The sequence below is a fragment of the Vigna unguiculata genome, chromosome 10 (assembly GCF_004118075.2).
Source record: "Vigna unguiculata cultivar IT97K-499-35 chromosome 10, ASM411807v1, whole genome shotgun sequence".
Classification (NCBI taxonomy): Eukaryota; Viridiplantae; Streptophyta; class Magnoliopsida; order Fabales; family Fabaceae; genus Vigna; species Vigna unguiculata.
The window spans coordinates 33,864,232-33,892,132 of NC_040288.1; the positions used below are offsets into that span (position 1 = coordinate 33,864,232).

The 27,901-nt window shown below is 31.5% G+C and overlaps 2 protein-coding genes across 5 annotated transcripts; one reads left to right on the plus strand and one right to left on the minus strand.

Moving 5' to 3' along the window:
* The first annotated feature begins 5,428 nt into the window (after positions 1–5,428).
* Positions 5,429–14,385, plus strand: LOC114167116 (signal peptide peptidase-like 4). The gene is made up of 14 exons (XM_028052075.1): positions 5,429–5,731; positions 6,676–6,834; positions 6,970–7,081; positions 7,340–7,459; positions 7,569–7,720; positions 8,024–8,206; positions 9,299–9,333; positions 9,902–10,064; positions 11,020–11,073; positions 11,279–11,371; positions 11,484–11,626; positions 11,818–11,888; positions 12,597–12,680; positions 13,695–14,385. Exons 1-14 carry the CDS (start codon positions 5,597–5,599, stop codon positions 13,814–13,816), a joined length of 1,626 nt encoding a protein of 541 aa, XP_027907876.1. The 5' UTR covers positions 5,429–5,596; the 3' UTR covers positions 13,817–14,385.
* A 1,561-nt stretch (positions 14,386–15,946) lies between these two features.
* LOC114167544 (SKP1-like protein 21) lies at positions 15,947–27,433 on the minus strand. Of its 4 annotated transcripts, none has more exons than XR_003600258.1 (11): positions 27,201–27,423; positions 25,918–26,247; positions 24,731–24,955; positions 24,423–24,614; positions 24,226–24,336; positions 22,937–23,015; positions 22,007–22,110; positions 21,708–21,874; positions 17,925–18,052; positions 17,126–17,217; positions 15,947–16,375 (listed from the first exon to the last, which is right to left on the minus strand). XR_003600258.1 is itself a non-coding variant. In XM_028052646.1 (10 exons), coding segments are annotated over exons 2-10 (1,044 nt in total). In that variant the 5' UTR covers positions 25,954–26,247; positions 27,201–27,423; the 3' UTR covers positions 16,936–17,215. The 4 variants fall into 4 exon arrangements, 2 of the variants coding, with proteins under 2 accessions (XP_027908447.1, XP_027908448.1); XR_003600259.1 differs by having other exon boundaries at positions 15,949–16,256; XM_028052646.1 differs by lacking the exon at positions 15,947–16,375 and having other exon boundaries at positions 16,936–17,217.
* Positions 27,434–27,901: the final 468 nt, after the last annotated feature.

The following is a 27,901-nucleotide window of genomic DNA, read 5'->3' on the forward strand; positions in this document are numbered from 1 at the left end:
GTTTAGGGCTTTGTCGGCCCAATTATGTGTGTTTTTAGGCTGTTGGGCTTATTGTTTTTGGTATTCTTAATTGGCTGCACTCCAAAAATTACTAACTCAAACCCTAACAATAATATGAAAAGACTTAAACTCATTCCAGAGCCGCTTTCATCATTATTACCTCGTTGCAGAGGAAATGTTGCAAAGGAAACAGAAAATGTTAAAAAAAAAAAATCTCATTTCGAAAAATACATGTTCTGTAAAGTTTTTTTCCGAAACATGTTTTAGGTATAGTTCCAGGAAACTTATTTTTTTAAAAATATTATATGAATTCTGTAAAAAATATTTTAGAAAGTCCATTTCAAAACGTATTTGATGTATTTCAAAAATTTTGTTTTGACAATTTTATATTAGAATTTCTGTTCCAAAAATCATAATTCAGATTTGTTCTAAGAAATTTCTACAATATATAATCCAAAAGTGACTTTTTCAAAAAGTAAAATTTATCATTTTAAAAAGGAAAATGTAGATGGTGCAGGAAGCAATTGTGGGATACAGAAAATAAAAGCCGCTTAATTTTGCTGGTCAAATTTTCGACATTGATTGCTAAGAAAAATATGTTATTAATAATTATTGCGTTGATTTTTTAATTTGATGTCAACCAATTATTATAAATTACATTAAATTAATAATATATATATATATATATACCTCTTAAATTTTATTTTAAAATGTGAACCAATAATATTTTTTGAAAAAAAAAAACTGTTGATTTTTACAATATCTATGTCTAGAAGTCATATTTAGGACTATTTTTTATTTTTTAATTCATATACATACGTAACCACTGAATATTTTTAAAATTAATATTTAATAGGAATTCACTTTAGGAAAAAATAGTTTTATTCACAAGAACCATTATACGGTAAAAACGGATGTATAGGTCAACTATTTTTTATATATATATATATATATATATATATATATATATATATAGGAGGCTTTGTATTCACACCGAATATTTTAATTTTAATTTTATTTAATATTATCATCATGAACATGAACCTATTAATTAAACTTATAATATAATTAATTCAATTACGTCTTTATTATAGTTTTGACTAATTAAAATTAGTTAAAAATTAAAACCTCGTATTAGAATTGATAATCATTACTAGTTTGAAGAGAAGACTGGTTACGAGTGCAGTGAGTGTCATCTTAACTGTACGGTACATACGGCATTTGGAGACTTGTTGAGCCGGTAGCCGGTAGCCGGTGACCTGACCGTGTTGTAATAAAAAAGTGGAGAACGAGGTTTTGTCGCTGACACGTGGCATGTGGTAAGTGGAAGAAGCACCGTACGAAAGCATAATAATTAAGCTTTATGAATTTGTTGTTTCATGTGGAACCTCCATTATTATATTCTGATTTATTTTTTAATGGCATTATTATATTCTAATCTAATCTTAACTATTTTTTTCAACTGTGATGTGATAGTGCATAGTGGAAAAGTCGTACTCATTGCATATTTTATACTGTGTTAGGTAGGGAAGAAAGAATTCAAAAAAGGAAATAAAAAGTATATGGCAAAAACATAAAATAAACTTTCTTTTATTAAAATATAAAATCTAAATTTTTTTATTATTTACGAAAATAAGAAACATTGTTATATTATCATTAGTTTTATTTATGTAATATTATTTATTATTGATATTGTTTTCTTTTGTTCTATTTTAATGCAATAAATACTTTTTAAATAATATTTTTTTGTCGATATATTATATTTTGACAAATACTTATTTTGTTTCAACTTTACATTGACAAATACTTATAAAATAGAATAATTTATACATTGCTTTTAACATCGATTTCTAAATAGTATACATTTTTAAGACTGTTAAAGTAAAGTTTGTGAACAAATTACTTGAAACTATCTTTTTACTTTCACATACTATCATGATGTTTTTTATCGATAAAATAGCATTATAGATATCATTTATCTAATACAAGGTATTATTCAAAATTAAATGAGTCTGTCATAATTTTATCCTTAAAAATATCTCAAATTATAAAATAATAAGTTCATAAATTATCTGTAACTTAAGGTTTTCCATTCAGATTTTACTAATTCATTTCATCCGTATATATTTTTGGGTTAAATATGTTTTTGCTTCTTCAATTTTCAGTAAATTTTGGAATTAATCAATTTTAAAATTTTGGACCAATTTAGTCTTTCATCTTTTAAAATACGTAGATTTAGTCATTTTAATCAAAATTTGTTAGGTTTATTTGATGTTTTATACGCATTTCAGGATTGTATTTGAGTTGTTTATATTGTTTGACACATTTTTGCTTTAAATTTAAGTCAAATACTATTATGAAAAACGTTTGAAATGTCAAATAAACTTAACAAAATTTGATTAAAATGACTAAATTCACGCATTTCAAAAGATAAAACACTAAATTGGTTCAAAGTTTCAAAATGAACTAATTCCAAAATTCACTGAAAGTTAAGGGACAAAAACATATTTAACCCTATATTTATACAATATTTATTTTATACTTTCACTAGTGATATGGTTGTTGATAGATTTGATACAGGATTGGAACAAATGAGGTAAGTATAAGGCTTAAATTACTTTTTTGTCTTTGTATTTTTCAAATATGGTTAATTTGGTCTTTCAATTTTTTTTCTCAATTTGGTTCTTAATTTTTTAAAATAATTCAATTTGGTCATTATTAGTTTGACGTGTCAATTTGGTTAAAGTTAATGCCACGTGTCAATTTATTATTTTTTTAATTTTTTTACACGTGTCATTCAACATTTGTGTCACATGTAAAAATGATTCAATTTGATATTTATATTTGTTTTTAGTTTCAATTTAGTCATAATTTTTTAAAAAATGAAATAATATTGTCCCTCCTTGCATTGAGACTCAATTTACATTTTATATAAATCTTATGGTAATATTCTTATTAAATATTTTTAAACAAACTTTTTGGTTTTAGTTTTATTATTAAACAAAGTTAAACCTCAAACTTAATTTCAGTAATTAACCATTTTGTCATCATACATAAATGCATATAGTGTACCATATTATACAAACTTAGTAAAGATTAAAAATCAAATAACTTATTACATATAAGTTTATAAACTAAATTTTATATTCAAAACAAACCATAGTTTAAAGTTTCATATAAAATTTAAAGTTAATTTAAAAATATTTATAGAAATATTTAATAAAATTGTCAATTTTAGTAAGAAGATCATCATAAGATTTATAGAGAAAGTAAATTGAGTATGAACTTAAGGAGGAACAATATTGTTTTATTTTTACAAAAATTAATTTGGACTAAATTGAAACTAAAAACAAAATATAGGGATCAAATTGAATGATATTGATAGGTGACACAAATGTGAAGTGATATGTGTAAAAAAACAAAAAAATAAAAAAAATCTAAAAAATAATAAATTGGCACATGACATTGACTTTAACACCATTTGGTAAAAATTGGCGAGAATGATCAAATTAAATCATTTAAACAAAAATGACCAAATTGAGATAAAAAAACTCAAAGACCAATTTGACACTACTTGACAAATAGAAAAACCTTAAATATTACTCGTGTTTACCCGTCAAAAAAACTTCGTTAAAGATTGGAATCCTTTAAAAAAGAATATACCCTTAGATAATTTCACATATATTAATTTTAAATAATATCTAAAAATATATTTAAAATATAAATTTAGATAAAAAATATTTTTAACTACAATTCAAATTAAATTACTGAATAAAATATTAATACAAGTAAATTTCTTCATTCTAGAAAGTAGATTTAAAAAACGTCAAAATATAAATTTTTAAAAATTAATATTTTACAAAAATAACTTTAATTTAATAGATCTAAATAAAAATTATAAATACATGTTTTAAACTATTAATTCATTATTTATATCTCTTTCACTAATAATTTTTATTTTAATCACTTAAATTAAAAAGAAACTCAAATAAAATTTACTAATAATAATACTAATTATATGTAGGTTGCATATGTATTCGTGAGTCGTATACCATTATATCCTTGTCCATCCATCAATATATACATATAATTAAATTTCGGTATCAATTGTCGGCGTGTATTTATTAAAAATATCCATGTTTAACAGTTAAACTTATTTACTCAAAAGTTAGTTAGTTTAAGATGCAACTTTTTATTTTTAATTTATTGTAAAATAATCACTTTATATTTTTCACTAAATTCTCGTATGCTTGTCGACTATATGAGCTTTTATTTTTATGAGACTTTCAGTTTACAATTTTTCCATTTAAAGTCACAGCATTATCAGTAGAAAAGCGTTTTTCGTATTTAACTCTTAGTTTCTTTCATGTTAACAGGAATATTAGGAATTATTTTTTAAACAGTAAATAACAAGTAAAAAATATTTGTATAGCTAATATTTATGGTTTTTAATGGTTAATATGATCATTGATATATGTTTGAAGGAATTTTTGTTTAGATTAAAGAAGTATAGTAATTGAAAACATTACGAATAGTAAAAGAGAAAACATTTATCATGTATAATACTAAATATGGATTTGTTCTAAATTAGTACGTAACATGAGCTATAGTAATTTATGCTTATAATAATTGTTTTAAAAATTAATTGGACTGTTTGATATTAAATTGTTGCACATAAAGGAAAAAAAATTAATTACTTACATCTAAATCAAAACATAAAATAATCGCATTGCAGATTTAGTTTGGATTTTTTTTCCAAAATTAAAAAAAAATATATTGATTAGATACATATAGTATAAAAATCAAAACTTTTTATATCGGTCTAAACTATAGTCAATCTTTTTCTGATATATCAATCATTTAAAATGTATTTGAAACCTATGTTAGAATATTCAAATGAACTTTTAGTTTTTATTAAATATTGCATTATATTTTTTACGACTTTAAATTTTTTACTGAATTTTCTTTATTGTTCCATTTCAAAATTCATTAATTACCATTAATTTTAGAATTTTAAAATATAATCAAAATATTATGTTTTTAATATTCAGCAGACTACCATATAACAATTTCAGCAGCAGAGAAACTGAACTATTTTTTACACTCCGTTGAAATTCATAAAATTTATCTCAAATTCAAAAGTATAATAAGTTAGTTTTCTCTTTAATTTAATTGAAATATAATTTTTTTAACTGGACAATAACATAATCTACTATTGTGTCAGAGGTAAAAACGCTACGACCGAATCACAACACAGAACATGGCACCATGGTGGTCACACTCAACTTAGAACAATCAACATGGCAAGCAAGTTCTAGTTCAACAGTTCCACGCACTTTTCTAGTTTTTTTTTTCCTTAGTTTCCACAAACGACAAAACAGAAATTAAGAAAACAAACTGATAATAATGAATAAAATCTACTACCCTTTTCTTTCTCTCTCTTCTTTCTTGCCACCTCCACTTATTCTTCTCCATTTTCCTCTGTCTGTTCTTCATTTTCTATCTGAAAAACAGTAAAAAAGAACATTTTTTTGGCTTTCATTGATACCCCTTTTGTTTCTCTCTGAATTTTGCATCACGAGCCTTAGCTCTCAGCATGGTTTCAGTTGGAGCTGTTCATAGTGCGGTCTATGTGCTCCTGCTTTCAGTCACTCTGGTTTTGGGTGGGGACATAGTTCACCATGATGATGTTGCCCCCATAAGGCCTGGTTGTGACAACAACTTTGTTTTGGTACCAAGTTTTATCCTTTTTCGTGTTCTTCTCATGAATTGTAAAATTGGTTTCGGAATGTCATTCTCGGTGGTTTTCAACTTTTGTTCTTGGCCTTGATGCTTGCTTAGTGGGAAAGTTATACAGGAGGGTTTGGAAACATGGGAAACCCTTTTGTTTTTGGGGAACTGAAAATTGGAGAATTGGGTTGGGTGGGTTTAATTTAGAAATTCAGAAGTATATGTATGTTTGGTATTTGGTTTGAGTTTTCGTCGTGGAACGATGATCTGTTCCTTCAATGGTGCTTTGGTGTTTGCTCAATGCTTGCTTAAGTTCTAGAGGTTGCGTGTTTAGTTTTTTTGAGTTTCCTTTTTTAGATTCCTTGCCACAGTGCTTAGTTGGGTACTGTAGTAATTCCTTTTTTGCCTCGTAAATATCTCATAGGTTGTGGGTTTCTAGCTTTTTCAGTAGAGATCTAAGTTTGTTATGTGGTGACAGATTGAGAGTTGCTAATTTTTGTGTAATACACTAACATCTTTATTTGATATGTATGATTTTCTTTATCGTTTTTTTTTTCTGCATATGAGTTTGGTGCAGGGGGTGTTGTTTTTTAGATACTACTGAAAGACCTTAGTTTGTCTATGCTCTTCTTCAAGAGTTTTCTCCTGTAAAATTTCTGCAACTCAGTGCCTTTTTTTTTTTATTGACCTTCTTTGGTGGTTAGGCTAATGGTTATTTGAGTGTACCCAAAAATTAACTAAAACAAATTTGATGGTATGCAGCAGATTGGGAGCTATATTTTAATATTGGACTAAGAACGAACTGATTCTGAAAAATCTTTTAGCTTTACGATTGTAGCACCTGCTTTGCAACCTAATTCTATTTTCTTGGGTTGTGTATTGCCATATATACATATATATGCATTTTTTCAACAGCTTTGATTAATTGCTTCCTTTTTTGTCTAGGTAAAAGTCCCCGCTTGGATTGATGGTGTGGAAAAAAATGAGTATGTTGGTGTTGGTGCGAGGTTTGGCCCTACGTTGGAATCAAAAGAAAAACGTGCCAATCTTACCAGAGTTGTCATGGCTGATCCTCCTGATTGTTGTACAAAGCCTAAGAATAAAGTATTTGAATTAATTATTAAGTTGTATATCCTGTAAAATGCAACTTTACTTGCATGTGAAGCATAACTGTTCAGATTGAAAGCTCTATTTTTATACATTTACTAATTTATATTTTGTATTACTTTCTACCATTAGCTCACCAGCGAGATAATTTTGGTGCACCGAGGAAAATGCAGTTTCACTACAAAGGCGAATATTGCTGATGAAGCTGGTGCTTCAGCCATCCTCATTATAAACTACCGTACAGGTGTTTGCATTTTTCTTTTCAATGCTTTTTGAGATCATATAGTGTATATCTGTTTCTTACTTGTCCATTAGTGGTTTTAATCAGAGGTGATCTTCGGGATATTAGTTGCTTAGATGTTAAATTTTTGTTCGTTATTGGTTATCAGAGTACAAAAAAGAAAGTTGCAATGAGCAATTGAAGTCAATATTTCTTTTATAAATACAAAAAGTATTATTTTGTGGTTGTTTTGATAAACTGTTGTATTTTCTTGCTGTACAGAACTTTTCAAGATGGTTTGTGAAGAAAATGAAACTGATGTTGATATAGGAATACCTGCTGTCATGCTTCCCCAAGATGCTGGATTGACTTTGGAAAGGCATATTAAAAATAACTCCAATGGTATGATTAACTCTCTGTGAGGTGTTTCTTATTATGTTTTATACTTCTCTGGTGATGTGTCTTACTTGGTATCATTTGCACTGCTGCATGTACAATTCCTGGTCTCTAGTGTCCATACAGTTATACTCTCCATTGCGCCCATTGGTTGATGTTGCGGAAGTGTTTTTGTGGCTTATGGCTGTTGGTACCATTTTATGTGCTTCATATTGGTCTGCCTGGAGTGCTAGAGAAGCAGCTATTGAGCAAGAGAAGCTTTTAAAGGTTACCTAGTTCCATTTTTGTGCCAACTTTATTCAATAGTGAAAAAAACAGGAATACTAAGATGTGGAGGATAAGATCCTACTAACCAAATAGAGCCAAACAAAAAAGTGCAGAAAAGACAAGCACATTAAAACAATAAAGCTTTTGCTTTATTTGCTACCTGTGAAGGAGGCTATATAAAACAGGACTTTATTCTCTTTTAATGTCAGCATGTTTTTCCCCCTTTATAACAAACTGTTTCCCTCATATTTGGAAATTCATTGATCTAGTTACTAATATATGGTTAAACTTACATACTTGCAGGATGCTTCAGATGACTATACTAATACAGAAAATGTTGGTTCCACTGGTTATGTGGAAATTAGTACCATAGCAGCAATCTTATTCGTCGTGATTGCTTCATGTTTCTTGGTTATGCTGTATAAATTAATGTCATTCTGGTTTGTTGAAGTTCTGGTGGTTCTGTTTTGCATTGGCGGGGTAGAGGTGCGTTTTTCTTGTTCCAGGCCTAGTTTTTGTTTATCTGAGTATTCTTTCCTCTGATCTAGATTATAATCACTATACTGATTGACCATATTTCCTTGCTTTTGTTATCATTATTTTTCATCTTCTTTAAGGAAGCTGCCATGTCTTAGATTTGTAAGTGGGGGATCACTTGTGCTGAACTTTTAGTGACAAATTTCTTTCTATCGTGAAAGCAAAAGAAAGGGATTCTGAACTCAAATTAAAAGGAACTCAAGTGGGAGAATGCTATTTCTATAATGGAAAAGATATTTAGTAAGCTACTTTATGAGCTGGTTAAGCATTGTCTACCTTATGCTTAAGCCTCATATTCTAACTGAGCTACATATAACAGATCATACTGAGCTCATTTCATTGCAATCATTTTCCTCCTGCTAGGGACCTGATAATGTGTAGGTCTGAAAGTTACTGAACTTGAATGCTAAGGCTTCAATCTATTTGCTCTTCTAAGCTAATATGGGAAAAGTGGGTTTGATTATTTCATGTCCTGAAATTTATTTTGGTATGACTGGACAATTAACTTATAGCCTCTTTCTCCATTCACATGGACAATATCGTTTAGAACCTCAATATCCCAACATTTACTTCTACCTTTGTGTGATTGAATTCAAGCTTTCAAACTTGTCATCATTGGATGCAAACGAATCCCAACTTGAAAAAGATGGATCAGGGATGAAAATAGTTGTTTGAATTCTCTAGTTTAATATGGCCCACCTTCGCAATCCAAATTTCTAAGGCTACTATGATTAAGTCAAATCCTAGATCTTCAAGCTGAGACAAAAAAGTGTCCCTGGTTGTGGTTATATTGAGTCCTAAATAGGTTATATAACATTGACAACTACACAATATGATGTACAGTTAATCATGAATTCCCTTAGATTGGTGGACATTATTACTTTTGTTATGTAGATTAGAACTAAAATATTTTTTCACTCGTGAATTTTTAGTAATTTTTGCTTTAATTATTACTTGGAGTTAAAGTATGGTGATGCAATAACAGCATGATTGTTTAGCTGTCAAACAAGCTAAATCGTTGTATTCTTCATGTGCTTTCAGGGACTGCAAACTTGTTTGGTGGCCCTATTATCATGGTAAGTCTTTTATCCACAATCTGCCGATTTTTCTTTGGTTGGATTTGTGATTGACCTGTTGGGTTATACATATGTTGTACTTCTAGTAATCAGCATTTTCAACATAACTGAAAGAGGATATAACTACAGATGTTATGGCCCAAAGATCATGATGTGGAGCATACCGTATTTGTGTTGTTAAATTGTGATTAATTGGTGTGATTATTGTTTGTATAACTGGTGGCAAATAAGAGTAAGAATAGATTGACATAGCCAGATAGTCTTTTTCCGTATACCCATTTCCTGAAAAGTATTAGCATTGAAGTGTTAAGAACTGATTTTCTTAACCAAATGTAGCAAGACAGACATACAGCTCTGACTGAGAACATTGCTCAAAGATGTATTTTATGTAATTTTTGAATCAGCAAGGATTTTCTGCTTTCTTTTAGTATCAACATTATCATAAACCAATATTGTCCGAAAAAGAAATTAGCTTAGTTTAAAGCTTGTGGCTGTAGAGAACATGGTTCATTTTCATTCTATTACATTCTTTAGTTATGGCAATGAATTGACTGTACAATGCTTATAGTTTTAGATGGTTTCGCCAACCTGCCCAGACATTTGTGAAGATACCCTTCTTTGGAGCTATCTCATATCTGACACTTGCTGTTACTCCATTCTGCATAGTGTTTGCTGTGGTTTGGGCGGTTTGTCGCCATGATTCATGGGCTTGGATCGGTCAGGATATCCTTGTAAGAATAGCTTTATCACTTTTTGCCTATAAAAAGATCTATTTACTTCGTTTCCTGGTTAAATTCTTTCTTTACATTTTCTAGTGTTTTGGACTAACTGGTTGGCATTTCTGATTAATTGTTAAAATAAAGAAAATTATGACACAATCATAAAAAATCCGCTTGCTGCATTTCTTAGATATTGTTTTCTGACATTGGAACATCACTAGTATAAAACTGAAAATATTCTTAAACTAGCATGAAATCCAGTACTTTTCCTTAGGTTGCAGCTGTGACTATAACAATGACTGTAGGATACCGCATTTGTCTCTTGAATTGTATTGTTTTGGTTAATATATGATATGGATCCAATTATAATTATTTATTACATTAACACTATTTGCTAGTATGGAGTCATGAACTGAGTACAAGGAGTGCATTCTTTTGCTATTGGTCAATGAAAAAGATGTGAAGAACAATATCAATTTCCTAATCTCTGTTTTTTATATATGAAATTTGGCTGTCACTAGTCATCAAAATGCACCATGGTCTCCCACTCTCAGTACCCTTTAACACACACACACACACATATAGGATGTTGAGGTGATAGTTGCTTAATTTCGTTCTGATTCTATAGGTTTACACAAAATATTAATGGTAAATATTTTTTCAAACCTCATTATTTATTAAAAGCAAGAAAGACATTTAAGTAACTGGATGAAAAAACTCACCCCCCTTTGATACATTTCTGGATATGACTCTGCTTGCTGTTAGTTTCCAATGCCATGATTTTTATTTTTGTGTGACAACAATATTTTTCCTTTGTTAGGTAAAAATTTTATTTCTCTTGATAATACTTGTTCCCATTCAATGTAGTTTTGGATAGAAATTTAAGTTCTGCCATTTAGGATTGTAAGCATTTATAAATCAAGAGGCTCATTAATATTTATTTATTTGTCTACCATCTATCATTCAGGGTATCACATTGATAATTACAGTTCTTCAGATTGTTCGCATACCAAATCTAAAGGTAATGATTCATTGTTGCTGTTTTCTTCCCACTGTTTTTGGTTTTTAAAATGGTTGTAAGTATCATCTCCTTATATACTTGTTTGTGATACTCTTAGTTTAAGAATAGGAGTCATAAATGGGGCATTTTTAAGAGATAGCTTTGCTGGATCCTGCTGAACTTTAACTATGAACAAAAACAACTTCATAACTTTTTTCTGTATTAGGTTGGGACTGTTCTTCTCAGTTGTGCATTCCTATATGACATCTTCTGGGTGTTTGTCTCTAAATGGTGGTTCCATGAGAGTGTGATGATAGTGGTCAGTCTTTTAAAGAAAGCTCTCCCTCTCCACCATTTTCTGCAAAGCTTGATTTTGGCTTCAATTTTCATTTTGCTTTCCCTTCAAATTAATACAACTTTTCTCTATACAGGTAGCTCGTGGTGATAAGAGTGGAGAAGATGGCATTCCCATGCTTCTCAAGATACCTCGTCTATTTGACCCTTGGGGTGGTTACAGTATCATTGGATTTGGGGACATAATCTTACCAGGACTTATAGTGGCATTTTCACTAAGGTTGAAATGGAATTCTTATGTTGATCATACTATACTTACCTCTTTTACTCTTCTTGTTTTACTGAATTCCTTTTTGTTGTAGAATGCACATGATTTCCACTGCAAAAGTGATTTAGATAGATGAAAAGGAGAATGGTCTTTTATTATGTAACAATTTCAGGAACTTATTCTATTGATAACTAATGTTACAGGTATGATTGGTTGGCAAAGACGAACCTTCGTGCTGGATACTTCTTGTGGGCAATGACTGCTTATGGTTTAGGTATAGAATGTTTTTCTCTGGGAATAGTTTTCCAAATAAAATTTGAAAATATGTAGACCTGTTAACTGTAATGCTAGATTCCACTGATATTGTAATACACTTGGCTACTCTTTGATAGTATTATAATAATTTAACCACGGAAAATTCTAGATAACTGGTTAAAATTGCTTAACATTCTAAGTGCATCAAGTTAACAAAAGAAGAAGAGTTCATACGGAATTTTAATGGTGACACTCACAAAACTTTTGGCTTTCTCTCTGATGAAAAACAAAATGACAAGTTGCAAACTTCTAACTTAGGCATGTCTATGGATTTTGGTTGGTAGCGTAATAGGTGAAAGGGTTTAAAGAAAAGGTTTATATCTACTTAATTCTTGACGGTGATGACTTCGTTTTTGTGTACGAGTGTTTTCTTAGAGAACTTGACGTGTCCTTTCCTATGTCTGACTCTGAGTGTAGTATGTTATCGGTGATGAATGTGTCTCTGAGTCAATTGCATATTATAGTGCATTGCCAGGCCTATGCATGCAGTGTGCCTCAATCTAATATGTTTTCAAGTTACTAATTGGAATTATAAGGAAGCTATGATACAACACTTTTGCAACATTAAGAATTTCACTATGGATTTATTTGCTTGCTTCTTCTGTATATTCTCAGCTTCAAATGTGGAAGTGACTGTTTGCTTTGTTCATCATACCTTGATCTGCAGGTCTCCTCATCACATATGTGGCTTTGAACTTGATGGATGGGCATGGTCAGCCAGCTTTGCTTTATATAGTTCCATTTACACTTGGTAAGTACAAGATCCAATGATGGCATGTTGGTCTCTAGTCTTTTACATTTCATTCTTCCCTCTCCATCCACAAAAATGGCTCCTTGGTATCATACTTCAACCTATTCTATTAGCTTTTAAAGTTCCTTTGCTTAAATCATGCCAATTAGTATCACTTCATTTTTGAACCAAAACTAAGTGAAAAAGGAATCATGTTATAATTTGAGTTTTATTGTGACTGCAAAAGGCCTATCACACAACCTTCTGCCTTTATCTGGGCTTGGGGCTTTCTATGAACTTTGGTCTTTAACCAAGCTGAATCACATCCTGTGTTCCATGTAGTCAAGCTCTCCTAGCTTGCTTGTTCATCTGATTTTGGTGCAAAATTTCATATGTGGATTGGACAAAGAAATAAAGATGATTTTATTGAGAATTGAATTCTGACCTTATGTGGCACGAATATTGAAATGGACACTGGACACAACACAAACACTTTGATACCTGTAGTCTCCAAAGTAGGACACGGGGACACGAATCAATATATTAGATCATTATGTACCTACATACTCAAAATCATCTATAGACAAGATTAGTTAAATATAATAATTTAAACACATGGTCAGCTAGTAGAAAAATGAATATTATTTATCCATCTAATATACAAAAAGCGAAAAGTAGTGATTATATTAGATTTGTTCCTTATTTCTATAATCATAATACAAACTTATATAATAAGTTTATAAGTTTATGGGTTTTTTAGAAAATCATTATATATATCATTATTGACATTGTGTTGGAACTAGGTCAAAATCATGTCAAAGATAAAAAAGTGTCTTTCGAATTAGACATTTCACCGATACATGTCGTACGAGTGTCATACGCTTGGTTGGTGTACACACCATTTATGAGACATGACCGATTCTGCAATAACATTGCGTAGATAAAACTTGATTGTTGTCTTCAGTAGACATTTAGTTACTTAATGATAAGATCTGGCCATTTTTCTGTAACCTTATTCTGGAATCACAAATGCAGGCACCTTTTTGTCATTGGGAAAAAAGAGAGGCGAACTCAAGATTTTATGGACAAGAGGGGAACCAGAAAGGCCTTGCTGTCATATCCAAGAGGATAATCAATCAACTAACAGCCACCATTGAACAGCAGCAGGCTTGTATCCTACTTGGTATATTAATCTATAGGAGAGTGGTAGAAACTCCTAGGACATTGTGTAACTTTGTTGTAACAATTTCAGCCAAATGGTATGATAGCATGCACTTAAATCCTCCTGAGAGATATCACCCAATTGTTCTGATATTGAAGAGGACCATGAATCTGTGTACTGTAACCTTATTTTTTGTGAGATAGCAGATGGAGAATCCATGAGGGTCTGAACAAAACCATGCCTTTGCCAACCAAAATGTCAAGAAGCAAAGATACATGCATAGAAAATTCCGATCCAAGAGGGGAGGCACTGTTGGAAAGGCTGCTAACACTGAGAAGCTGCTGTTTACTATATAAGCATAACTTATGTTGTATTATTATCATCATTACTATTGTTAATGTTGTATTGTATGGGATTTGAAGTTGAAGTTAGCTAAATTTTTGTTCCTGTAAGATTTTTCATGTTACCAATTTCCTTAAATCTTTCGAGATGAAGAGGAAAGACATTGATCTGTCTAGTCTTTGGTGTTTTGTATATGCCAGTTCTTGCATGAAAAGTTGGCTAGATGAAGACGTGCCAGTTATGAAAGTTAAATTAGTACAATTTTAAGTAAAGTTTAAGACATGTTACACAATACTTTGAAAATTGTATTCTCAGAACAATAGCGGAAGACAGTAATTTAATCAACTAAACTCAGTTTCTGAGTTGAATTTAGTTAAGTTAAATTCAGTTCATAAACAATCTCATCAACGTATAATTGTAATCTCTAAATTCAAGATTTTGGTAATTGTTTATTTGAATTTAATCTAATTGTCAGTAAGATCCCATAATATATAACCTAATTGATTTATTGACATTCCAATGGCTCCTTAAAGAGAGGAGCGTCGGTGGAAGAGAGGAAGAAGGGGTGAGGGATGCATCGGCGGAGGAGAGAGGAAGGGAGAAGAGGGCAAATAAGTCCTTTCACAGACCTATGGAGGTGCAGGAAGAAATCTATGAAAACTTAATTGTTATAAATCTTAATCAAACCTAGAAAAATTTAAATGCTTATTTCACTTCAAATTTTCTTGCCATAGTTATAATATAATAACAAGAAGTTGTCAGAAAACGAAATCTAGAGTTTATTAAAAAAATAAACCTTTGAATTACACTTTCCATAAACATTCTAAAAAAGGATATTTTGAAATGTTTGGATTCTATCTGATTATTATTTTTGCAGGTTTTTCTTCTTTCTCCTCCATACTTTCTTCTATCCTATAATCTAAAATAGTAGTTAAAACACCTTTATTACAGTATACTTCGAATATTCAAATAGTTGAGATAGAATTTCATAATCCAAAAAATGGTTCTGGATCAAATTACGTAATCCAAAATAATATTTGTAGTTTCGTAATCTAATATAAAATTACTTAATCTAAAACAAGATTACATGTCATAAAACAAGAATATAAGATTCTGAATATGAGACATAATTCTTAATTAGAAAATCCAAAACGAGATAATTCTGAATCTGAGACATAATTTACAATATATTTATTTATGTAAAATGTGGGTCCACACAGGAATCATTTCTTCCTGCACCTCCATAATTTTGATCCACACCCATAAAATTTTATACTCTAAAACATGCCATTTAATATAATTTTTGTATTGTAAAATCTCAATTACAATTTTTTTATTTATTTTGAATTGTGTATTTTAAAATATAAAAAATTATATTTTAGATTATACATTCCAATTCCAAAATATAAATGAAAAAATATATTCTGAATTAGACATTTTGAAATATAAAATTTATATTTCAAATTGTAAAACTGAAATAAAAAATTTATGAATGTGCAAAATGAAAGAGGTATATGAAGCTGCTTTGCATGAGTGAGCAGATGAGTGAATGTTCATTACATGAGTGACCCAAGAAAATTTGTATAAATACCCAACTCTGTAAAATATATTTAAAATTATTTTGAAAATATTATTTTTTGATAAAAAATATATAATCAATCTAAAATAACTAAAAATTATGCATTGTGAAATTATCTTCCTGAAATACATTTGTCCAGTCGATGAACTTTTAATATAGTTCAGATGGTAGATGGTATCTGTTAGAAAGGGTTGAGATGTAAGGTTTTCTTTGTTCAACAAGGGTGAGAAATTATATCAAGAAAATAGGGAAGGTAGGAAGCAATTGTGAAGGAAGACATATTAATGAAATTCTTCTAAAAACCCTATTCCAGACAATCTGTAAACATATTTCATATTGAAACTAAAAAACTAACTACAACATACATACATCTTCAACCCACAACTCTTAAAAAGAATCTTCCAACACAGTGAACGGTAAAACTTTAAGATGACACAAAGGTAGGTCTTAGAGTTGATATCAAGCATTAAGCAGTGTGGAGATGTAGGGAGAAGTCAATCTGGATAAAGGTATTCTGTCCATGAAGATGAGGATGCATGTTGAACAATCAGTTGCCATTTGTATGTCATGAACAAAGATAAAGGATTTGGTTACTTCAAGCTTTCTTGTTGTTCAATAAAATTGATAACAGATCTACATGCAGAAGAGTATATTCACAAATAAAACTTAGGAAAAAGTAAAAACAAGTGGCCAAATAGTTCAATTATGTCAAAGTATTAACAAATTTACTGTCTTATTTCAATTAAGTAGTGTTCAATAACAACACATAGATAACAAAATAGACAACTACATAATCAACTACATAATCAAGGAAAGGAAAGTAAAACTAGATACATTGTGAGATGATGTGAGATGAGATTGATTATGAGTAACCTTATAATATTTCATGTTTCTTGTCTTTTCCTGTCCCAAACATTGCATTATTTACAAAGTATTTGAAACATTAATAATAAATCATATTTCAATATTTTCTTACTCACTAGATAAAAAGTTTTAAATGTTTTTTCACAGTTTCAAAGCATTAAATATAAATTTTCATTTAATTCTTATAAGAAGAAAATGTAAAAGAAGAATACATTAATGACAATCAACAGTTTAAAAATCACATGGTTGACTTGCTAAACCGAATTTCATGTAAGTGAATTTTACTCGAAATGAAGTTAAGATTAGCTCTTATCCACACCAAAAATGTCTTGACAGAAAATCAATGTATTACAAATTAAAAGTACAAAACTGCGAAGGCTCAACAATAAAGATATACCATTCCATACAAACTATTATTTTTATTTGACAAAGTACAAGAGAGTCCCCAGAATAAAATTACCACCAAAAATGAACTGCAAAGAATAGAATAAAACAAAGGAAATGAAAAAAGGAACTGACATGCAAAACTTTTCTTGCGCTTGCCAGCATCTCTCAAAATTGTTGAAGCCTCTGGGAAGGATTCATTTCCATATTCCATTCTAAGTCCAGTCCTGAAGAGGGAAAGAGATTTAGTCAGTTGTGAATAAGCACACGAGAAATGAAAAAAGGAATGAATTACGGGTAAATTTTCTTTTTCTTTCAAAAAGGAAAGAAACTATCTTGAAAAGTGATTTTTTTAAAGAAATTACAACATTAAATGTATCACTTAGCAATGCATCCTGGCAGTGATTTCTAACAAGCTTTTTATTTATTGATTTCTTAATCATTAGCAAAGCCCTATTCACAAACACTGAATGAATTCAAGCACAAATCATATAAAAACAAAATTCAAAAACTATTAAACTCTCAAAAGTTGATATCAAGATTTATTAATTGATAGAATATGGCCTAATGCAATTGAGACCCAGCACCACAACGATTAGCTAAAAGAAAAAAGAAGCATCACCAAGTATATGAATTGTGCTTGAACAAGAAAATAAATATTTGAAAACAGTGAAACTATAAAACTAAAATCATGCCACCAACACTAACAAAAATTGCAGAATATTCAAAAAGAAACAAGAGTGAAGTTCAAAACGAAAGGGAAATAGAGAGCTGAAGACGCAAAATACATATAAATGACCTAAGTTTCTAAGCAACTAAATAGAAGTGGAGAAAGGGAAAATAAAGGAAAATGTTTTAGCACAAATTATTTTTGAAGTTCAGCTCGGAAATATGGTCGATCAGAGAAATACTGTAATAAAGGGTGAAATCATACAAGTATGTCGCCTTATAAAACCATCTGCAGTGAAAAGCACCGTCTTTCGTTCTTGACCTGATGATAAAAGTTCTTGCATTCTTTCTGGCCAGTCAGAATTTAATCTTCGGGCAAAATCTTCCACTTCCCTGCATCAAATGATACAATGCAGATAAATTTTAGTGTGCACATGTCATCATCTTAAAAGCACTCCATTGTAACAACCACGAACATCTCTTTACATTAAAGAGATATCGTAGGTTACTAAAATGGAATGTTAAAAAAACATGGAAGGTAAATATAAAGAGTGTCATAAACATTGGCAATAGGACTTCAGCGTTCAGAAATCATAGGTTTCACTCTCTTATGAAATTCCTAACAGAGGTGGTCTCATTTGTATTCAAAAAGAAAAGGAAAATACAAAGATGAATAGGAGCACGGCTCCCCCAAGTCACAGAAGATCTTTGGACTCCAATCAATCATTTGCCCCCTGTAACAGAATTCTTCTCCTCTAACTATCTCTCCAAAAGACTTCTCCCACCCTTTCTAAAATATGCCTTGTCCTCAAGGAAGAATGTGGAAAATTTATTTTGAATGGAAGTAGCAAGCTCCCTTGATGCTTCTTCCACTGGCAGGGACTGCCAAAAGATCAGACATTCCACCACTGTGGAACCATGGCTTCAAATCTCTCTAGTTGCTAAAATAGCCTCAGGGGTGGCAGGTTCCACTTCACCAACTCAACTCGTTGGGATTGAAGAAAAGTCAGCAAAAACCACTCTTCAAGGACTTTTTAAGCTGAGAAACATGGAATATGGAATGAATTCGAGCTGATGAATGTAACTGTAACTTATAGGCCACATTTCCAATGCCGGATACCATCTGGAAGAGGCCAGAGTAGTTTGGGAATAGCTTGGAACAGTTATGGCGAACAAATGATTGCTGCCTTTGGGGACTGACTTGCATACAATAGTTTGCTAGGCATGCTGCAAATGAAATTTCAATTGACTAAGAGCTGCGTCTCAGTCAAGCAACGCCTTTGCCCTCTTGTTACTGAATCATAAAATTTAGTTAACATAGAAATCCAAACAGAAGGGGGGGACAACATGAAACACCCGTTAAAAACAATCAACCCTCACACCAAACATAATTCACCATGGAAGTTGGATAGGGTTGTATCTCATTACAGATGCAAACCAACCTAGGATGTTCTATACCTCATCCCTTAGTTTCGGAAATCAACTCAACACAGACTAATGGAAATGGTATTAAGCTCAGCGATGAATGGTAGAGAGAGCATCCGCTACTTTATATTCTAGACCTGGTTTATAATTTACCTCGACTTCGAAGTCCATTAGTTTGGGTAACCAGCTATGAATGAAGCACAAACACAGACATGAACACAACACAGCATTACCTGTGATCTCCCAAATGAAGGTCACGACAGCACAGGTATACATACACATATATATATACACATGCATACATAGATACCCACGCATACTAATCATCATTATGAATTATTTAATACATTCAAAATCATCTAAGAAAAACCCGGTCAAACATAATATTTTGAACACGTTGACTAAAACAGAAAAGGATACAATTCATTCGTCTAAAATCCAAAATGTGAAAAGAGGGTCTCATTTATTTAAGACATTTCAGCCTTTTGTCATCATTGAAAAAGACACCCTCTAGCTTAGGTTCATCTAAAGACAATTAGCAACTTCAAGAATTGCGTAATCATCAAATGAACCCAAATCATATCCGCCTATATCCACAATTTTGTTTCCTTTTGATAAATTGTGAAGTATTCCTTCAAAGAAGTTGAAGAACTACCAAATCGTCCACTCTATGTGATGTCATCATGTTTCTCTTGAGAGAATGGATAAATGAATAAGTACTCTAATTTCTTTCATAGCATGAAGATGAACAAGGTTGTGCAAGTAACTAGAGGGCAATATTTTGAAGTATAGAAGCACTAATACCATGAGCTAGCTACCTTGTTTTCGGATTCATGTTACCCCTATCACTCAATGAATCAATATCATCTAAAAATTCTCTTCCATATGATAAGTTAACAAACTCTATATTAACTCGTCTCTTGCATCCATATCGAGAAATAATGTCTTAAAACGTTTAGCAAATTCAATGTCTCGATGTGGAGGAACTCAATTACAATCTTCACTTAGCCATAGATGACTATAATACCTACAATTAATATATATATATACACACACATATATAGCATATCAAATATCATCCATTATGTAATCCTAAAACAATACGTATAAATAAAAGTTAATCACCTTGGATTTAAAGAATAATCTAAGCAACGACGGGCCACTCTTAGATTATCAATCAAATAATGTAGAATTAACCACTGCATAAAAGGTTGAACATTCACTTTCTTCCTTCCTCTCATAATCATATATGGCTCTCTTCACCTTTTCATTCATTGAATCTCACATTTCATACATTGGGTGAAGAGAAGACGCTTCCATATTAGTTCTTCGACAAACATCATAGAAAAGAATGTATGTGATCCACCTTATCCCACCAATTATCATATGGGTAAACAAAATTATTTTCTTTTTAATTCTTAGCTGCACATATGTTCTTCAAAGTAACATTTAGTGTATGAAATACACATGGAGTTCGATAAATAGATTGAAAGTGAGCTTCAATCATTAAACCTGCTACTTTACAAAAAGCTTCACCATCTGTCTTTTACCTAATTTGAACAGTCTATAACTTATAGAAACATATGTCCGTTCTCCATGACAGCCATGAAATTAATAAGGGATCTTTTCTTAGAATAACTCCATTCATCACCAGCAATGTTTTGGCTCCTTGAATTTTTAACTGGATGTAACAATTTTCTCTGCATGATTCCTCTCATTTTGAAGTAATGTCCCCCATTTACTATAGCTGGAAGGTTTGTAATCACTAAGATAATTGTTGGCAGCATAGAAAATGCTTTCTTTATAGCAAGGATTTCTTGCTAAATGAAATGGCAACCCTAAGAAGAGTGAAATGCTCTAGTAACTTCATGGTCAAGTTGTTCTCTACCTTGCATATTAAATACAACATCTATACTCTTGCTTTTTTCTGGATCAGCGACACCAATTCTTTTATCCGTTGATGAGGTAACCGGAGGTAAGGAAATCAATGTTATTTTTGACATGTCCCTTTTCGATGTAGCCTATATTAAAGATCTGCACCTCAAAAGCAAGAAGTAGAAAGAAATGAAGTAAACACTGATGCATGTATTATTTTTATTAATGAAAGCAAAATACAATAGGATAACAAATCCAACTGCCCAAAGCTATGCTCCTCTAGAACAACGAACAGAATACAAATAGGATCTCCACTCCCCCTCCACAATTCATTTTTTTCTCACCAAAATGTTCTTTTCTCTCTCCTCCAACTGCTCTACCCTTAAGTCATGCCACCTCAACCATTCGATTCTTCTTTCTCATATACACTTTTTCCCATCGTGTCTTACTACCTTCATGGGCCAGTGGTTCCTGAAGCCCACTCATTCTAAATTGAGCTTCTTCCTATTAGATTTCTTGAAAACCCAAAAAGAGATAAGCAAAAAGTTCAATCACTCTGCAACCCTGTCCTCTGTATATGCAGTAGTTCATATAAGACATTCAGCAATGCGGATGACTAGGCAGAATAAAAGATATTGACTTGCAAGAGCAACAGAAAATATGCCAGGGATTATAATAACACCCATAAAAATACAATAGATTTTAAAAATAATACAGTAAACAACAATCAGTCAGAAAATAATCCCACCTGTCAATTTTTTCCTTTAAAGCAGGATCAATCTCATCATCTATATCACCATCATCAAACTCAGGCTTAGAAGTAAAAGCATCATCTTCTGCATAGTGTAAATAGGAGGTCTCACTAATTATCTCAGCTTCAGAACTTTGGTGTCTGATATCATGACCATTTACCTCCTATTGTAAGGCAATAAAATAAACACTTCAACATTTTGGTGAGCAGAGACCATAACCTTTTTCATCAAAATTGACATAGTGCTAAATGATTTAATGATGTGTAGGTTATATAGCAGAGCATTTCAAAACAACCTTCTTGTTCACTTCAGATGCCTCCTTCAGAGAAGAATTCTTCTGTTGCTCTTTTTTCCTCCTGTTCTTCTTTTTATTCTTTGAAGTTTTAACTCCCTTGGGATCTGTGACAAAATTCTTCACTTCCAGTAAGAAATTCAAAAGGGGAACTGAAGAAAAATATAAAAAGGCTATAGCTCTCAAATAATTCCTCCCTTAAAGCATCTCAAAATAATTTCAAAAAGCAATTAGTAACTACAAATACCAAAAACCATAAAAAATTCTCGTCCTAAATGTTACAAAATGTGCATTTTCACTACTTAATGAAATTTGGCACTAAGAAAATAAAAAAATACACCAGTAAAGAAATAAGTTAATTCTGTCAATAGATAACTTCACTTATTTGTTTTTCTGATTAAAATTAGTCCAAAACAATATTCACAGCAATTTCAAAAACTTAAGTCAAAATTTGAAGCCATGTTTAAGTATTTCTTATATCAATTTAAATTAGATTTAGTTGAAGGGTAAAAAATGCTAGCCATGCTCATACAGAAAAAGAGACAGATATTAGCAGTCTTCTTGCCAATACTACTTCAGCTTGGCTGTCATAAATTTTGTTGGAGTAGCAATAATTTATCATCTAAAAAAGCTGCCTGGATATTCTCAAATATAGGGTGCCATCATATTTACGTACACCACAGACCACCCATACTTAACACTTATCTGTGCATCCTATCATTCAGAATTACATTGTCAACATGAAGAAACGTATGCCAAGTTGGATAATGGCCCAAACCAATTCATAAGCACATCTAATGGTTCAGAAGGGCCTTCTTACGACCAATGAGGTCCAAACCAATTAGTAATGAGATAAGTATCCATTTAATCAAGTAATAGACAAAATACATGAAGTGAAGAGAAAGATAAGGAGGATTAGTATGTTTAATTTACCTCCATCATTTCCATTGATAAAAGACAATAAGTCATCAACTGAACGATCATCCACATGTTCTTCTTCAACTTCAACATTCTGAAACATGAAAACAGATTATTTATATCAAACTTATCTACAATTTAGGAATAAAAAATTGAAGCAAGAACAAAAGCACCAGTGTTGTCAATGATTGGTGATGCATCTTTGAAATAAAAGAAACAAATGACATGTTACTCATCTTTCACAGCTTTAGTAGAGGAAAAAATTGTCACACTATGCAACCTATGCTCACTTCTATGGATTTGTTTGGAGAGTAACATCAATATTTTTAAATTTTAAGCTTACATGGCGCAGCACTAGGCACAGGGCAAGATAAGGCAAGTGGTGCGGTTTGAACATCGCTGCACAAATTTTCCTTTTTCTTCATTGTTTTATGTTTAGTTGATGATGATAGTTTATTGTCCTTTCTCTTCATAATCTTGGGTTTAAATACAACTTTTATTCCTACAACTTTTAAGTCCCAATACTTCAAAAGTGTAGCTTAAGGTCTATAGTTTCAAAAGTTAGGTTACGGTTCAAACTTATAGCAATATGCCAAAACAACTTGCCCTACATGATGCACCATTTTAATCAATGTTTAATATATTAGATGAAGTAACATCCAAAGATAAAGTCATAGGGACCACTAATGTTTTTAAACCATAAATTTTCTGTTCATATTTATGAAAATCTTTTATCAAAATAAATTTACATTTCTCCAACATTGCTACCTTGCTTCAAAAATGATATTATGCAATCTCATAAAACTATGGAAGTTAATCAAATACAGCACAGGCAACACTGATCAGCACTGTTCTGAAATAAAAGTTCAAACACAAATACCTAATTTAGGAATAGAGTTAAACACGTTTTCGGTACTTCCGAAGTTTTCTAGCGATTTTTATGCCTAAAATTTAATAAATATGTCAATTTGGTCGTGACATCAGCTTTGTTACTTTAAAATTAACAATGTTGGTGGCGTGTAATCATCTTAATCAAATATTTGCAGGTATATTGACAAGTGACATTGCCAAAATTCACATGTTAACACCATTAATTCAAATGTAACACCGTAACTGCTAGGACCAAATTAACATATTTAATAAATGTTGGGTCTCAAAAACACTGAAAATTTTGAAACACCACTCCGATATGGGTCAATTTTGGAGGTACCAACAACTTATTTAACCCAAGGAATAAGGGACACAAATGACATTGACAACATGAGATAAAATGTGTTAAAGATAAAGAAACAATTTGGTGGCACCTTTAACCTTTCGCGCTCTTTTAATTCTTTTCTCTTTTTAGCATACAAACGGTTCAAAAGCCTGATCCTTGGGTCAGCAGTTATATTTCTCAATGGCTCCAGCTTTTCTTCCTGGGTCAACAGAATCTGTGAGAAATGAAAACAGAAAATCCAAGAAGATATAATTGGCATACAGAGTTCTCACAAGCACCAGACACCTCTGTAAGATCATCGGGCAAATGAAATATATCGCGTATCTCCTCTGGCGTCTTCCCTTCAATTATTCGAGCAAGTGCACGGCTGGTTAGATCAACTAATGGTTTTAACTGAAGGCTGTCTGCAGCAGACGTCAACTCACAAAGCCTCTCTGTGTCTATCCTAACAAATTTCTCATCATAAGATTTACGTTCCTATGTAAAAGAACAATCCCTAAGTCAAACACTTTTCACATTTATAGTTCAGACTAGGAATTGTCTTGTCATGTATATACATAATAACTAAGAGCATTGAAAAAAAGGAGTCAAACCTTGTTTGACCGGCCTGGTACTTGATGAAAACGACAATAATCAAGAATTAAGCTCAACATGGCAGGACTGACTTGTTGAGGAAGACATATTGCACAATTCTTGGAAGATCCCATGCCTTTTTGTATTATTTCTTGACATATAAGTGGGCAAAACATTGCAATTTCTTGTTCCACTTGTTGGATTGAATCATCTGAAGTTTGAAGCCAAACATAAGGCTTCATCATCTGAAAAATACAAAAACAGGTATCAGATTCAGTCTCAACTTAAGAAAGTAATCAATGCCAAGTTTTGATTCACTATTAGGGAAGCTTCCCTTGATTAAACTAAAAAATACCATTTTTTATTCTCCAGACAAGAAAAGCACACGACTCAACATTAAAAAATCATAGAAAATTGGAATACAAAACCTATTAAAGAGACTATCAACCCAAACTAAGTTAATTCAGTGATTCAAAGAGAAGATAACACACAGAATTGAATAAGCCACATGCAAGACTAATGCTTTCAAAGAAGTTTAAAAAACTTCTCGAAAGAGGGATTCACCCTTGAAACTCCGTTATTTAATTGATGGGTGATGCATGCACATGCTGTTCAATTTTGAATCGGCAGCCCTTTCCTTACAATCTCTATTGTCAAAGAGATTGAGGAGAAAACTAAACCAGAGTCATTTCAAATGCTAAAACAACTCATTAAAACTGAAAACTAAAAGGCAGCTTGTATTCACATAATCAAAATTTCATATCAAATAAACACATAATTCCAGATGCAATGATGGAGGGTGTTGGGATTCAGCTATGTAGAGAAAAAATTGGCAGTTAACTTATAAAAACGGCATGTATGTTTTGAAAAAAGTAACTTAAAAGAGAAAAAACCTCTGTATTGATTATTTTGATGAAGTTACAAGCTTCGTTACAGCATCCATACATAGACTACAGAAACTAAGTTGCTAAAACCTATTGAAATTATTGAACATAGAGTAATTTCAATAATGTATTAAGTATTACAGGAAAAATAGAAATGGATTAACAAATCGTACAGAAGATAGCTGATAAATAAAGGTCAAAGGAATAGGTTAACAATTCAACCAAAAGCAAACAGGCAGCAGGACAACTCAAATGAAACATTGGGCCACAGCTTAAATGGTTGAACCAAAAATATATATTCCCTTATACACAAGAAAGCATACCTCAGGTTTAATAACTGCCAAGTCAGTTTCTGACATCTGCCAACAATTTGAAAAGCAACAGGGACACTTGAAGTTTTTTACAATGCAAGGACCTCCTGATTTTAGAAATAAACTACAAACCCAAACAACAACCTAATATCTCCCCCTGTCAAAGGAATTCTTCAATCAGGATATTGTTACTCGAGCAACATTATTCAAATGCACAAGATCCATGGGAGACTCGGCAGTGTTACGCGGATCTCCATCACAAAAGTCAACCAGTAAGTAAAATAGGTGTGAACTTGCCAAATAGCACAAGCCCAGATTGATGTCTCAAATTCAAGATGAAAGCTGCAATGTTATGGATAAGAAATCAATAACTGCAGCAGTTGACAATATAGAAATGAAGGGCAGACAAATATACTATTCCAATATTAAGCATTAGCATACTGTATACGTTAAGACTACATAAATTGAAGCAAATAATAGACTTTCTCCAACTTTATTTTGTACTTAAAATTTTGTAATCGAAGTAAGTCAACAACATAGCTTTGTACAGATACACCAAATGCATACAAAATACAATTGTTTAATTCCATAAACATGTAATAGTCTAGAATTGAGTAATTTTTCTTAAATCAACATCAAATCTCAAGTAAGGTTTTCACTTCTCAGAATACCCTCTAGCAAACTACTTAAAACTAAATAGCTAGTTCCTGCTTTAAAGAACTCAACAAATGCTAGATTAGAAGTATAAGCTTTTCTTTACCTTGTTTATAAACCCACTTCACTGATGACACCCAGTACCAAACCAGCTCTAACACTTACTTTCATGGCATTATCCAACAAATATTCTTTTAAATTCACAACCAAAAAGAGAAAAGAAGTTAAAAAAATCAAGGGATAAATCAACTGTAATTCTATTATTTTAAAACATTACTAGCCTAAATATTGAGTGATTTCATCATTATTTTTCAAAGCAAATCAAAAAACAAAAATATATTTTTCGGGGCGTGCAGGACATCCCAGCACACCATAGTACCACAATCAGTCCTGCGCATTCCCAAGCTCATTTCTGAGGTGAGAAATAACTCAACTTTATTATTTCAGAAACCTGCTAATCCTCACACAGATTTCACAGCCAAGCAGAACAAATTAAAGGGACAACAACAGAACAACATAAGAGTGTAAAGCATGTTTTTTTATTGAGAAAAAACACATTCTGAAGAAAACCCACAATTCTCTAGAACAAACTTAGGGGAATGAAACGCTCAAATCAAATGTAAGAATGAATCCGTGTGTACCTGGGAAATGGATTTGCAGAGTGACAAGACAAAGAGAAATATAGACAAGGAGAAAAAGGGAGTTAAGAAATTTTTTGTGACTGAGAAATTTTTCACTTTAGTGGTCTGTAGTTGGAATCGTTGTCAATGTCAATGACAAAGTGAATACGAACGATAGGGAGAAGCAAACGACACCGTTCCCAACTGAACCCGATTAGGTTTGGTTTTGGGATGTCGTGTGAGATCCATGACGAAGGAGAAGTATCCCCTTTCCTCCTGCACCCCTATGATTTTTTTATGCACCTTCAAGTTTTTTAAAAAAACACATGGTACCCCTCTTTGTTGTACACTAATTAGAGCTTCTCCCTCTTTGACGGTGGATTACATATCTAAGTGTGGATAAGTGTTTTTTCAGAATGTTTTGAAACAAGTTTGGCAGTTATTGAATGTTTTTTCAGAATGTATTTTTTGTATTTAAAGATGGTGTGATGTAAAACACAAAATACTGTTTTGAATGGTCTAATTTGTAATTATATATAATTACATTTTTCAAATTATATTATTAAAGAAGAAGTATCCATTATTAGTATTATGGACCACTCAGAAAGTATAGTTATTAATTATATTAGTACAGTGCATGTGTGTGTATGGTTTTTTAAATATTTATAAATTTTAAAAGTAGTAAAAAATAAAATTAGAAAAATAAAAGGTGTATATAGTTG